This window comes from Motacilla alba, chromosome 2 (assembly GCF_015832195.1).
Source record: "Motacilla alba alba isolate MOTALB_02 chromosome 2, Motacilla_alba_V1.0_pri, whole genome shotgun sequence".
In the NCBI taxonomy this organism is placed as follows: Eukaryota; Metazoa; Chordata; class Aves; order Passeriformes; family Motacillidae; genus Motacilla; species Motacilla alba.
Window position 1 is genome coordinate 10,347,247 of NC_052017.1, and position 11,715 is coordinate 10,358,961.

General features: G+C 39.9%; 1 protein-coding gene across 1 annotated transcript; it reads left to right on the forward strand.

Annotated features, from left to right (window-relative positions):
* The first annotated feature begins 310 nt into the window (after positions 1 to 310).
* GTPBP4 (GTP binding protein 4) lies at positions 311 to 11,671 on the forward strand. Its single transcript, XM_038128958.1, has 17 exons — positions 311 to 385; positions 989 to 1,159; positions 2,324 to 2,427; positions 3,167 to 3,303; positions 3,893 to 3,993; positions 4,376 to 4,468; positions 4,969 to 5,160; positions 5,247 to 5,312; positions 5,999 to 6,088; positions 6,472 to 6,582; positions 6,838 to 6,915; positions 7,024 to 7,075; positions 7,672 to 7,772; positions 8,631 to 8,828; positions 9,681 to 9,746; positions 10,814 to 10,948; positions 11,444 to 11,671. Exons 1-17 carry the CDS (start codon positions 338 to 340, stop codon positions 11,594 to 11,596), a joined length of 1,896 nt encoding a protein of 631 aa, XP_037984886.1. The 5' UTR covers positions 311 to 337; the 3' UTR covers positions 11,597 to 11,671.
* Positions 11,672 to 11,715: the final 44 nt, after the last annotated feature.

The following is an 11,715-nucleotide window of genomic DNA, read 5'->3' on the forward strand; positions in this document are numbered from 1 at the left end:
TAATGGAAATCAGCCTTTACTCATGGCCCAACAGGCTGAGGGTGTATTTTGCTTTCTCGGCCCTACGGCGCTCAAGCCATGTCTGCCCCTAATCCTCACAACAGGGAGCCATTGCCAGAACCCTGCTCGTGGCCAAGTGCTTCTCTGGCAAGACCCAGACTAAACCCCAAGTGCCTTTCCCCCTTCCATCTTCCCTCCCTCTCTCTCCACCGCTCTCCTCCCTCTCCCTCTCCCTGTCCCTCCCTCCCTCAGCCAGCCCGGGCCGGACGCGCGCAGCTCTCGCGAGAGCGCCGGGCGCGCTCCCTTTCCGGCGCGTGGCGCGGCGGCGGCGGTGGCCATGGCGCTCTACAACTTCAAGAAGATCACGGTGGTTCCGTCTGCCAAGGTACGGCCGCGCTCCCCCGCTCCTGCTCCTGCCCCGGCCCCTGCCCTCAGTGCCCTCCGCACCGGGCCGTCCCTCCCGTTTCCCCCGCTCGGCAGCTTCCGAGGACCGCGCTGCCCTCCTGTCCCTTCCGCGGTGCCGGCGTGGTGTCGGCCTTCGCCTCCTCCCCCTCCCGCGGGAGCCGTGGACTCGCCCGTGCTGGTGCTGCTGCGCCCGGCGGCCCGTACCATGTTCAGTGTCGGGGGGGTCCTGTCAGAATCCTGAGCAGGGATCGTGAGGCCGTGCTTCTCCCTGCGGGGGTGTCCTCCATAAAATCCCTCCTGTTTTCCAAACCTGCCTCATTCCGAAACTCATCGCAGCGTTTTGCTTCAAAATGAAGTCCTCTGCCAGTCGGAGGAAGGGGTTTTAAACTAAGCACGGTGAGGGGAGCTCCCAATAGAAACTGGGCAGGGAATGTGCAAACTGCTCATTCCTGCCTGCCCTAAGACATACGTGTCCAACTGTGGATGCACTGAACTCGTCAGCGTGCTCCTCCACCAAAATAAAATTATTGCCTTTACAAGAACTTGACATTTTGTGTGATTAATCGTGTTTCCTCGATTGCAGGACTTCATAGATTTGACATTGTCAAAGACCCAGCGAAAGACCCCAACTGTCATTCATAAACATTATCAAATCCATCGGATTCGACATTTTTATATGCGAAAAGTCAAATTTACTCAACAGAATTACCATGACAGACTCACTCAGATCTTAACAGATTTCCCGAAATTAGATGTAAGTGTTTTCTCATTTTCGGATTTCTCTGTGTAGACCATTTGGCTGATTTCAAGTAGATTTTACTATGAGTAGTGGGCAAAACCTGTACTGCAAAAGTAGTATGTTCCTGTGAAGAGCAGAAGTCTAAGTTGCGCCCATGGATGGTCATTGAAGGCTGGATTTTACAACCTTTTAGCTGATCAGATATGTTTGACAGAAGTTGCTTTTAATTTAAGTCAAAATGTGGGGATTTTGAGTATGTTGTGTTGCCTATTTCTTCTTTGTGTGTGCCTATGGAAATTCTGCTTATGTGTAATCTTCCTGAGGAAATACCAAGAAATAGATCATATTGCTTTCCATCTTCAGGAGTTAATTTGACAACAATAAATGTTGTCCTCAGCCCCATAAAGGGTCGTGTCAGAAACACAGTATTAAGTTCCAAGAACTGCAACTGTATCCATGTGCCCGGCAGGACTTTTTTAGGGGCAGTTTTCTGCTCAGACTGAAATTATTCACCTATTAAATTGGTTTTCTTGATAATTTCATATCCAGTGAGAGTTGGTCCAGAATTCCCAGAAATATCTCATGGTTTTGTTTTTTTTTAACATCACATGATGAAATTTCTTCAGGTAAATACATAACTAGCTGAAATACACTACTTTAAAGATTTGTACCAAAGATGCCACTTCCTTGAAAAGTTAAGGATTTATTTGGGCATAAAAAACCCCTTTTTGTCTCCTCTTGTATAGAATTAAATGCAGCACTCAGAAAAGAAAAGGAATTAATAATGTTGCTGTGTTTCTGCTGTAATATGAATTTCCTTTTAGAGACAATTTCTGTTGGCTTCTTGCAGTTTTTTTACTTGAAAAAGAGAGACTTCAAAGTTGTGATATGAAGTATTTTAGAAAGCAAAAGATCCACTGGAAACTCTGAATAAGCCAGAGATGTGTTTGCAGAAGAAATTCAGAGCAATTAAGATGCATGCATTTAATGACCAAGCAGATTATTTTTCTTACAGAAGAGAGTAATGAAGATTGTTTGGCTTTTAGTGTCATTTGTGTTGGTGTCATTTGTTCTCCAGTCCATTGTTGTGGAGAAAAAGAAAATAACTTACATTGTGTGCAAGAAATAGTCATCTTAGAGTAAGAAAATAGGAGACTTAACATCGTGCTTTTGTTGTAGGATATTCATCCTTTTTACGCGGACCTGATGAACGTTCTGTACGACAAAGACCACTACAAGTTGGCTTTGGGGCAGATCAATATTGCCAAGAACCTGATTGACAAGTAAGGGCCGTTGATTGTCGGAACTCAGAATGTCCTGCAGACGTTCTCAGACGTTCCAGAGCCAGGTCAAAAGCATCTGAGACCCTGGCATGCAGCCAGAGACCCCTGTGGCTTTGAATCTGACCCACGGAACAGTTTACCAACTTTGCAGGAAGAACAAGAAGTCACAAAAGTTTAGATATTGTAGTAGAAGTAGTCACGAAGTGAAGGGTAGGATTTTTGAGTGCTGTACAGGGGGGGTTTAAGCCTTGAATGCAGGGGTCCAAGTTTTGTACATGGGGGTCAGGGGTTCTAAGATGGAGGGACTTGGGTGTGCCCTGTCCTCTTTCTTTCTCCTTCCTAACCTCCATGTCTTTGGTGATGTTGGCACTCACAGATTGGATTAGTGTAGAAAGTCACCATTCAATATAGATAGTAGGTGTTGGGGAAAAGGTATAAACATGTAGTATGTAATATATGATATAAAAGATGGCACCAGCCCCCTGGGAGGGCAGTGTGCCTTTGTCTGAGCTGCTGAACGGGCCACAGCAGTTCAGGAGAAGAATCTTTTAGATAACCAACAATAAACTACCTTGAGAACAGACAACAGAAGACTACTGAGTCTTTCTTCGAAGGAGAGGAGGGACTTTTCCATCTTTTGGGGTCACCCCAGTCCGGGGGTGAAACCCCACAGTTGATGTGTGTGGTTTTGCCCGTGCCTGGGGGATTGTTGCTGAACTGTGCTTTGCTGTGCCCGCAGCGTGGCCAAGGACTACGTGCGGCTGATGAAGTATGGGGACTCTCTGTACCGCTGCAAGCAGCTCAAGCGGGCGGCCCTGGGACGCATGTGCACCATCATCAAGAGACAGAAACAGAGCCTGGAGTATTTGGAGCAAGGTTGGTGTTACACATGGGCTGAAAAAAGGCACCACCTATTGGATGGAAAGTTTGCTAGGCTTAGTAGCAGTTAGAAGAATGCCTTTAGTACAGGTTACAGGTCCAGGAAACACAGGAACAGTTTTAAAATCCCCAAATACTTAGTGTTTATTTTTCAGCAAAACAGTTTTCTCCTTGAATATTTATTAAATTTTGTGGTATTACTAAGTGATAAAAATTTTTCTTTGTTTAAAAGTTGCAAGCATGCTTTTACTTACCATTCTTTTCACTAACATGTATGTGAAAAATGTTGCTAAAGATTTTGCAGACATTACTCCTTACTTCAGACTTACAAATCCTTCAGGTTACATTGCCTGACTTGGTGTAGTCATTCTAGCTGTAAGACAGTGGTCTCCATTTTTTAAATATTTCTTAAATTTTATTTTTGTTGTATGTGGATACTTGTGATGTCTGCAAATTATTACATACTTTCATAAATGATCATAATGTTACTAATTTTTATGTAAACAATTCAGCATATGTATAGTTATTCCATCTCAGTAAAACTAAAATTATCACAGATACTTAAAAAATCTTTTTCACATTTCAGTGCGACAGCATTTGTCTCGTTTGCCAACCATTGATCCCAATACACGAACTCTTCTGCTGTGTGGCTACCCAAATGTTGGGAAATCCAGCTTTATAAATAAGGTTTGTGAGGGGTTTTTCCATAGATAATATCGAGATACAATTTAATTAAAATAAGGTAACTTCTAAACAATTTGATATAGTTGTGGTAGTGTCTGATGTGAGCAGGAGCAAGTTCAAATATGTGAGTAGAGGTTGAATGAAATTCCTGGAGGAATAAATGGAAATTTTGGATAGATTTCACTCTTAAAAATCCTTATCTTTTCCAAAATAGCATCCCATTAGCATATTTTCTGATAGACAAACCTTTGTAGAGAAGCTAGAATAACCAATTTTTAGCTTTTTTATTCCCCCTCTAGCAAAGGAAGTGTATCATAATTAGGATGTACTGCTTGCAACTTCAGAAAATTTTAAATAAATGTGTGTGACTAATTCTTGTTTGAAGGTTACAAGAGCAGATGTAGAAGTGCAGCCTTATGCCTTTACCACGAAATCTCTCTTTGTGGGACATATGGATTATAGGTATCTACGTTGGCAGGTAAGAACTGTTACTGTCTCTCAGTTTCTTGAAAGAGTGAGCTGGTTATAGCCTGATGTGCCTTTTTGCCATGGGAGCTGTATTTTTGTGTCTTGATGAGACAGATTGTGTCTGGCAGCTGCTGTGAAAGGTGCAGTGTGCCAAGTGAGAGCAGCAGTCAAAACTTGCTCTAAAAATGTACATGCATGGGTCTGTTTTCAATAGGAGGGAAGATGGGGAATGGAATTATTGACTAAAGCCAGATCATTTTTTATCACTCAAATTCTGGGCTGGGTAGGGGCAGCATTTTCCCTTCCTCTGTAATACTTGGAGTGTTGTTTATGAAAATTCATTCTTCTTCCATTTCTGCATTTTCACATTCTCAGTTTGGCAGAGCTCACAGTTCTGTTTGTGACTGAAAGGAAAAACTGTCGCTGTCTTTAAAAAGACAATATATGAACAATCAAATGTGTTCTGCAATAGCTGATCAGCAACACCTGGCTTAATGATGTTAATTTTAGGTAGTAGACACTCCTGGTATTTTGGATCACCCCCTGGAGGACAGGAACACCATTGAGATGCAGGCTATCACTGCCCTGGCACATCTGTGTGCTGCTGTGCTCTACGTGATGGATGTGTCTGAGCAGTGTGGGCATAGCCTGGAGGAGCAGGTGGAGCTCTTCAGAAATATTAAGCCATTGTTTGCTAACAAGGTGAGCTTTGTTCACATTATTAACAAACCCCAGGGGTTTATAACATGGTAACTTGAATTAAGATTTTTTTTTTGCCTTTTTATCAGCCACTTATAATCGTTGCAAACAAATGCGATGTGAAGAGGATTTCAGAACTTCCTGAAGAGAGTCAGGTTAGGATACTTCTCTCACTCTTGGTCTTCTGATGTTTACAAAAATACTGTGTGTGCATTGTGGATTATAATGGTTATAATTTTTATTGGGCAAAATCTTTTACATGATCATTTCTTTATTGAACTGCTCTAATAGTGCTGTGGGAGGTAGCTTTGCAGGTCTCAACCCCATCTTTCTTTAGTACTGTCTAATGTAGTCCTTGCCTAAATATTGTAAATGCCAAACAGACGGTAGGTTCTTAATGGTTTCAGAACTCTCTGATGGTGTAAGAACTTTCAGTTACTGCCTTAACTGGAAGTTAGACAATAGCTTTACTCAATAATCCTTTCAGTGACAGGCACAGTGAGCACAAGACTCAGAGGTCTTGCTGAACAGTTGCAGTAGAAGGTCCTGCAGGCTTAATTCAATTTTATCTACAGGCTAAAGCATATAGAATTTTTGTTTCTCTCACTCTTTTCCCCTTATGGGTCATTTATAGATGTCTTTTAAAAAGTAGTTATTTGCTTATAAAGTAAGAAAGAGGTTAAATAGAACTATAATTGTAAACTTAGCATCATCTTTTTCAAAACACCTCCTAATAAAATTGTATGTATTGATACTGGATTAAGATTTCTGATCTTAATGTATTGTGGTATATTAAGAAATGCACAGGATGTCATTATTTGGGTCAACTTTTCAATTTTAGAAAATATTTGAAGCTTTTGAAGCAGAAGGATTTTCTGTAATAGAGACAAGTACGCTAACTGAAGAAGGTGTAATCCAAGTTAAAACAGAGGTAGGTGCATTCTGTTAGTTTTATCTCAAATGAACAGCTAACATCTTGCTTCACTTGTATGAGTTTATTCTCAGTTAGACTGCATTATAGTGATAAACTTCAAAAATGTTTTCCTTGTTGTTCTTCAGCGAGCTTGGGTGAAAATGGAAAATAATGTCGTAATACCTTTTTCTTTAAATTATGATTTTTTTCTGAGTCCTGCATCTGCATCTTCCCAGGATGCTTTTAATATAAAATAATTTGATGCTTTCTTGAGAGTTAGAGGTATAAGACAAAAAGAGAATAAGATGTGAAGCCAGATGCTTGGGATTGAATGCCTGCAGTGTCATTTGCTGTTTCTGAAAGGCTTTGTTCTTCACCTACCTTGCCATGTGCCCTCTTAGGCCTGTGACAGACTGTTGGCTCATCGTGTTGATACTAAAATGAAAGGAAACAAAGTGAATGAAGTACTGAATAGATTACACTTGGCCATGCCAACCAAAAGAGATAACAAGGTAGGCTACGTGTTTACACTGTTTAATGTATTTCCCAGTACTTCTTAAGTAGAATAAGAATTCTGTCATTGTTAATCTGCAAACAGATTCATATGATGAAGTTTTCCAATTTATTGTCTGTAAGTGCCTTTCCTGCTGGGAGCTTGGGATTTTGTATTCTTCAGAAATACATTACAGTGCAGCTGGTGATTTATAGCAGCGTAAAAAAAATTGATGTGAACTTTTCCTTTTTTTATTGGGGTGGATTTATTCCAGGAGCGACTGCCTTTTATACCTGAAGGAGTAGTAGCTCGTAAGAAACGCATGGAAGTAGACACTCCCAAGAGGAAATTGGTAAGTGGCATCTCTAAATCAGGAAATCAGCAGCTGGATTTTAAATTTGCTGTGTGAGTCCATAGCTTCTAAATTAGATGGTATCTAAAGCCATGTATGTCTTTGCAGGAGAGAGATATTGAACTTGAAATGGGAGATGATTATATTCTGGATCTGCAGAGTAAGTATTAGATAAGAATTGGTATTACCATTATTATTACTAAACATCAAAGTGTGGCTATTTCAACCTTAAGGGGGAATACCTAAACCTGACTCCTTTCAACTAATTGCCAGTGCCACCATTTCATTGCACACTATCCTTCTGTTCCAGAACTGGAGATCTTTACTGATGTGTTTTGTGATGATACTCAGTTGTTTCCCATTTTGGAGTCACAGACATGAAACAGCTGGTCTGATGATTCAAGTGATTTTTTTCTTTCCATTCTGTATTGTAGTGCTTCATTAATTTCTGATGCTGTCTTTGTTAAGAAAGTATCAATATGAGAGAGAACTGCATGTACTGTGTTTCAGCTGGGTTTTTGTTGTCTGGCATGTCTTGGGGCAGTGGGTCTGAACGTAACTGAACAATCTTTGGCAGTAGCATGGAGGTCAGAAATATTTGTGAATATAGCAGAGATGCTGCCCAATTCTTAGGGATAGGGTGCTTTTGTGTGTGTGTGTGTGTGTGTGTGTGTGTGTGTGTGTGTTGTTTTTTGTCAGGGAACATTCTTTGAAATTAATTTTTGTCTCTTTATCAAATTTTGTTGTATTTTTAAGAATACTGGGACTTAATGAATTCATCTGAGAAATATGATAAGATTCCAGAGATATGGGAAGGCCATAATATACTTGACTACATTGATCCTGATATAATGAGAGTGAGTTTTCCATTTTTTTGCTTTACACTATTCTTTCCTCTTTATCTCTTATTTGTTTAATGTCAGTTACCATTTGTAGATTAAAAACAATGTATCATGAGAACCTGTTCTTTTTTGCATTGTCGCAGTTGTCATGGGAAAAAATACTAGTTTTTGAATGATAAAGGATAGAATTTCAAAAGAATGGAAAATTGCTTCACCTTGTCACAATGATGTTGATCTTATCTGTTCCATTCTAAAATATCAGGTTTGCACTAGAAGTTATATTTCTTTGTTCTTTGACTACAGCTACAGGAATGTAGCTATCAAAGTTTATGTATTTTTAATAATATGAAATTCATCCATCAGATTTATGTCTATGGAGGAAATGGACTGGATGCTCAATTTGTAACATTTTTAGTTAATAACAGTCACTGTTTGGATTTCCTGCTGGGTTGTTGAGGAGGAGTGATGAGTGCAGCCCATAGAGCCTGCCAGTTATGCAGTTGGGTTCCTGTGAATTGCTGGTGTTCTGGACTCATGTTAAATGTCAGAAGAGAAGGGTTTTTCAGAATCTGTTTCCAGAAATGGCAGAGCAAGCACAGCTCACAGGACAGAAAGCTGCTTTAACACCCTGGGCAGCTTTGGGCAGCCACACAAATTTAGCCAAGTGATGATGTGGAGTGATGGAGTTAGTCTGCAGAGCAGTGTGCCCATGGGTTCACAGTAATCTCTGTCACCAGCCCCATTAGTGGGGTTATCAGGCAATGGAGTTCCTTCTTTGAAGGGTCTATGTGCTGTCATGGCCCGTACACAAATGTAATGTTGAGGATCATAAGTCAAGGATCTGATCTCCATTTTATCTCTTCAAAATCTAAGAAACTGGAAGAATTGGAGAAAGAAGAAGAGCTGAGAGAAGCTGCTGGAGAATATGACAGTGAATCAGAAAGTGAAGATGAAGAAATGATGGAAATCAGAAAATTGGCAAGGAAGATAAGAGAAAAGAAGAAACTGAAAATCCTGCAGTCAAAGGAAAAAGATGTTCATGGTCCAAGGATGCCTAGAACAGCTAAAAAGGTGAGTGTAGAACATGTTCTGTAAAAGCATGATCTGTAAAAAATCTTGCTGCCATGTAACAGCATCATGAAAGCATGTGTCACTGTCAGGTAGTGGACTGATGGCTTTTGCTCATACTTGGCCCTGTCACTGCTTGCTTCCTTCTGTTCTCCCAGGAGTTCTGGTCACTGCTTAGCTGAGGAGGAATAGTAGCCCTTTTTTTTGTGTCATGTATGTGAGTCTTGTGAGTCCATATATATTGCAGAAAAGGTTTTTAATAATATGATTCAGTTTGTTTAACTTTTTTTTTTTGTATATTGTCTGTTTGCTTAAAATTCAAATAATGCTAAGAATTAGATAATTACTTAAAATCACAATCACGTAAAATTTGTTTTGGAAAAGGTGATGTGTCTTTTTGGTAGCCAGGTATCACTTTCTGATGGCAGAGTCTTTTCTGACCAGTCCAGGACAATTGCAAAGTAATAAATTGATTGCTAGACATTTTGAGAAAACGAATGAGGCTGCTATTGCCCCCAAGATCTCTTCTCCAGAGTGTGTGCCTTTTGGGAGAAAAGGAGTAATTTTTGACCGAACTATCTCTCCTTGTCAGCTTCCCCCCAAAAAAGCAAACTAATTATAAGATCTTTAGGAAATGTTGGGCCATTGGAGTCCTGTGAAGCAGAATTTATGGGTGCAAAAAAATAAGTTGCAAAAAATGAAATGTGAAGGTAGGACGTCAATGACCTGCATATGAATGTGATAAAGCCAGAAATATATAGTGAATATAATGGACTTGTGGTGGTATATTGAGACAAAAAGTAAGGTGGAAGGATTTTTTTAAAAGAAATGTGTTTTCTTAATGTGTTTTTACAGGTCCAGAGGAAGGTGTTAGAGAAAGAAATGACTGATCTTGGACTTGACATGACTAATAAAGATGATGTAAGTTTTTGCTAATTAAACATAGTATTTGTCTAAAAGAGACTTAAATTTCTTTGAGCACACTTGAAATGCTTTTTAAAGTTGGCACAAGAGAGAGGTGGGATCTAATAAGGATGAATTAGGAACTGCAGATGAGGCAGTTGGTACTGGAATTTTTTGAGTAATGTGATCAAAACAGATTGTATAAGCTGGAAAACTAACATTTATCAAGAATCATACATACATGTGCACTGCTTTCTTGGAATTTGTGTAGGATTCAAGAACAGGCTTAGCTAAGCATACATCTTAATTTTCAAGTCTGCTTTGTTGGATGAGACTCTACTATGTCAGAAACAGTAATAGCAACAGATCAGGCCTATCTTTTTATAGATCATTAATTCCATGAGCTGTAATTGAAAATTTGAGGGCAGCTGGCATCTTTAAATGTAAGGCAGATAAAGTTCTTCATCAGAGACTGCCCTTTAAGAGACTTAAACAGAAATTTTAAAACCCCAAAACATTTTGTACAGCAAATCCAGCAGTATTACAGCTCCCTGGATCTTGAGATCTCTAATTCTTTAGCTAAACAAGGAGTTGTGAAACAAGAACTGTCAACATTACACATCTGAAGCAAGCATTTATGGTTCTCAGAGCTGCCATGCCATGTTGATGTAGGAGCAATTTAGGAATGTAATACTTATGCTATACATGATCAGTCTTCCATGTCTGAAATTCTTTAGGGCTTTGCCTGGTGCACAGGACATTAATCAGGGTAGGTTTCATCAAAATAGCTTAAGTGTTGCTATCCATTAATTTGTATATTTTTATTGATTGCTTTTGAGTCTACTCCACCCAAAGAAAAAAGCCAGCTAGTAATTGTGGAGGAAAAAAAGCTAATATTCACTGAAATTTGAATGTTCCTGTAGGACAGAGAGACAGTGACCAACAGCTGTCAAGATCTTTATGTTACTGTGGAATAACCAATATAGTTTATCACTGCAATTCACTTCCTGTTTTTCCTATTACTCTGATAGGAAATGAGCTGATTGTTTCTGGCTTTAAAGGCTAGACGATGTTTTCAATTTCAGGCACATTATGTGAGGAGGTCGCGCAGCACCACGAGGAAACGGAAGCGCGATGAGTCCGAAACGCCCAGGTCGGTGTCGCGCAGTCGCAGCTGCTCTCGCACACCACGGGATGTGTCTGGCCTTCGGGATGAAAAGGTTTGTTATTTATCTGTATTTACCTGCTTGGCAGCTCAGCCAGCATAATTGTACCCAAAGCAGCTCCTAGGAAACTTCAGAGCAGGCTGGTTATGTTTGTCCAGAGTTTGTGCTTGGTCTCGCTGCAGCTTCATCATCTTTTCATTTGGACTCTTTCTCTTCCTTCTTACAAATAACACGTAATAATACAGACCAAGGATGTACATTTTAATTCTTGTCTCTAAATGCAAGTCTGAAGGAAGAATTCTGCAAACTGTGGTTCCCCTTTAGTAAGTGAGGAATTCCAGGCATAGCATGATCCTGTGTTAGTGCACTGGAAAGTTTTGCTAAGGAGGGTTAGTGCCTCTTTGATAGTGTCACAGTGGAACTGTTCTAGAGTTGGTGTTCATGTCCTTGATAAAACCACCCAGCTTAGTGGGTTTTTTAAAGGTAAAGCTTGTTACCTGGATTACTGAGGAAACTACTCTGCATGTTTGTTTGTTTGTTTTTAAATAGATGGTGAAGAAGGTCAAGATCATGGCAAAGAAAGCTCAAAAGAAAATGAATCGCCTGGGCAGGAAAGGAGAGGCAGACAGGCACATATTTAACTTGAAGCCAAGACATCTGCTGGCTGGGAAGAGAAAATCCGGCAAAACACAGAGAAGATAAGCAGTCTTCTGAATCAAAATTAAAAACTAATCAAAAAATCAAATTTAAAATCAAAATTAAATTTATTAAAACTAATTTCTAGTCCTGTCATCTTTTTTGGTAATACTTGGTGTTTAAGT

Coding starts and splice junctions, on each gene's coding strand:
- GTPBP4 (XM_038128958.1), top strand. CDS start 338: ATGGCGCTCTACAACTTCAAGAAGATCACGGTGGTTCCGTCTGCCAAG. Junction 5,161..5,246: donor AGCCATTGTTTGCTAACAAG/GTGAGCTTTGTT, acceptor CCTTTTTATCAG/CCACTTATAATCGTTGCAAA. Junction 6,916..7,023: donor ACACTCCCAAGAGGAAATTG/GTAAGTGGCATC, acceptor ATGTCTTTGCAG/GAGAGAGATATTGAACTTGA.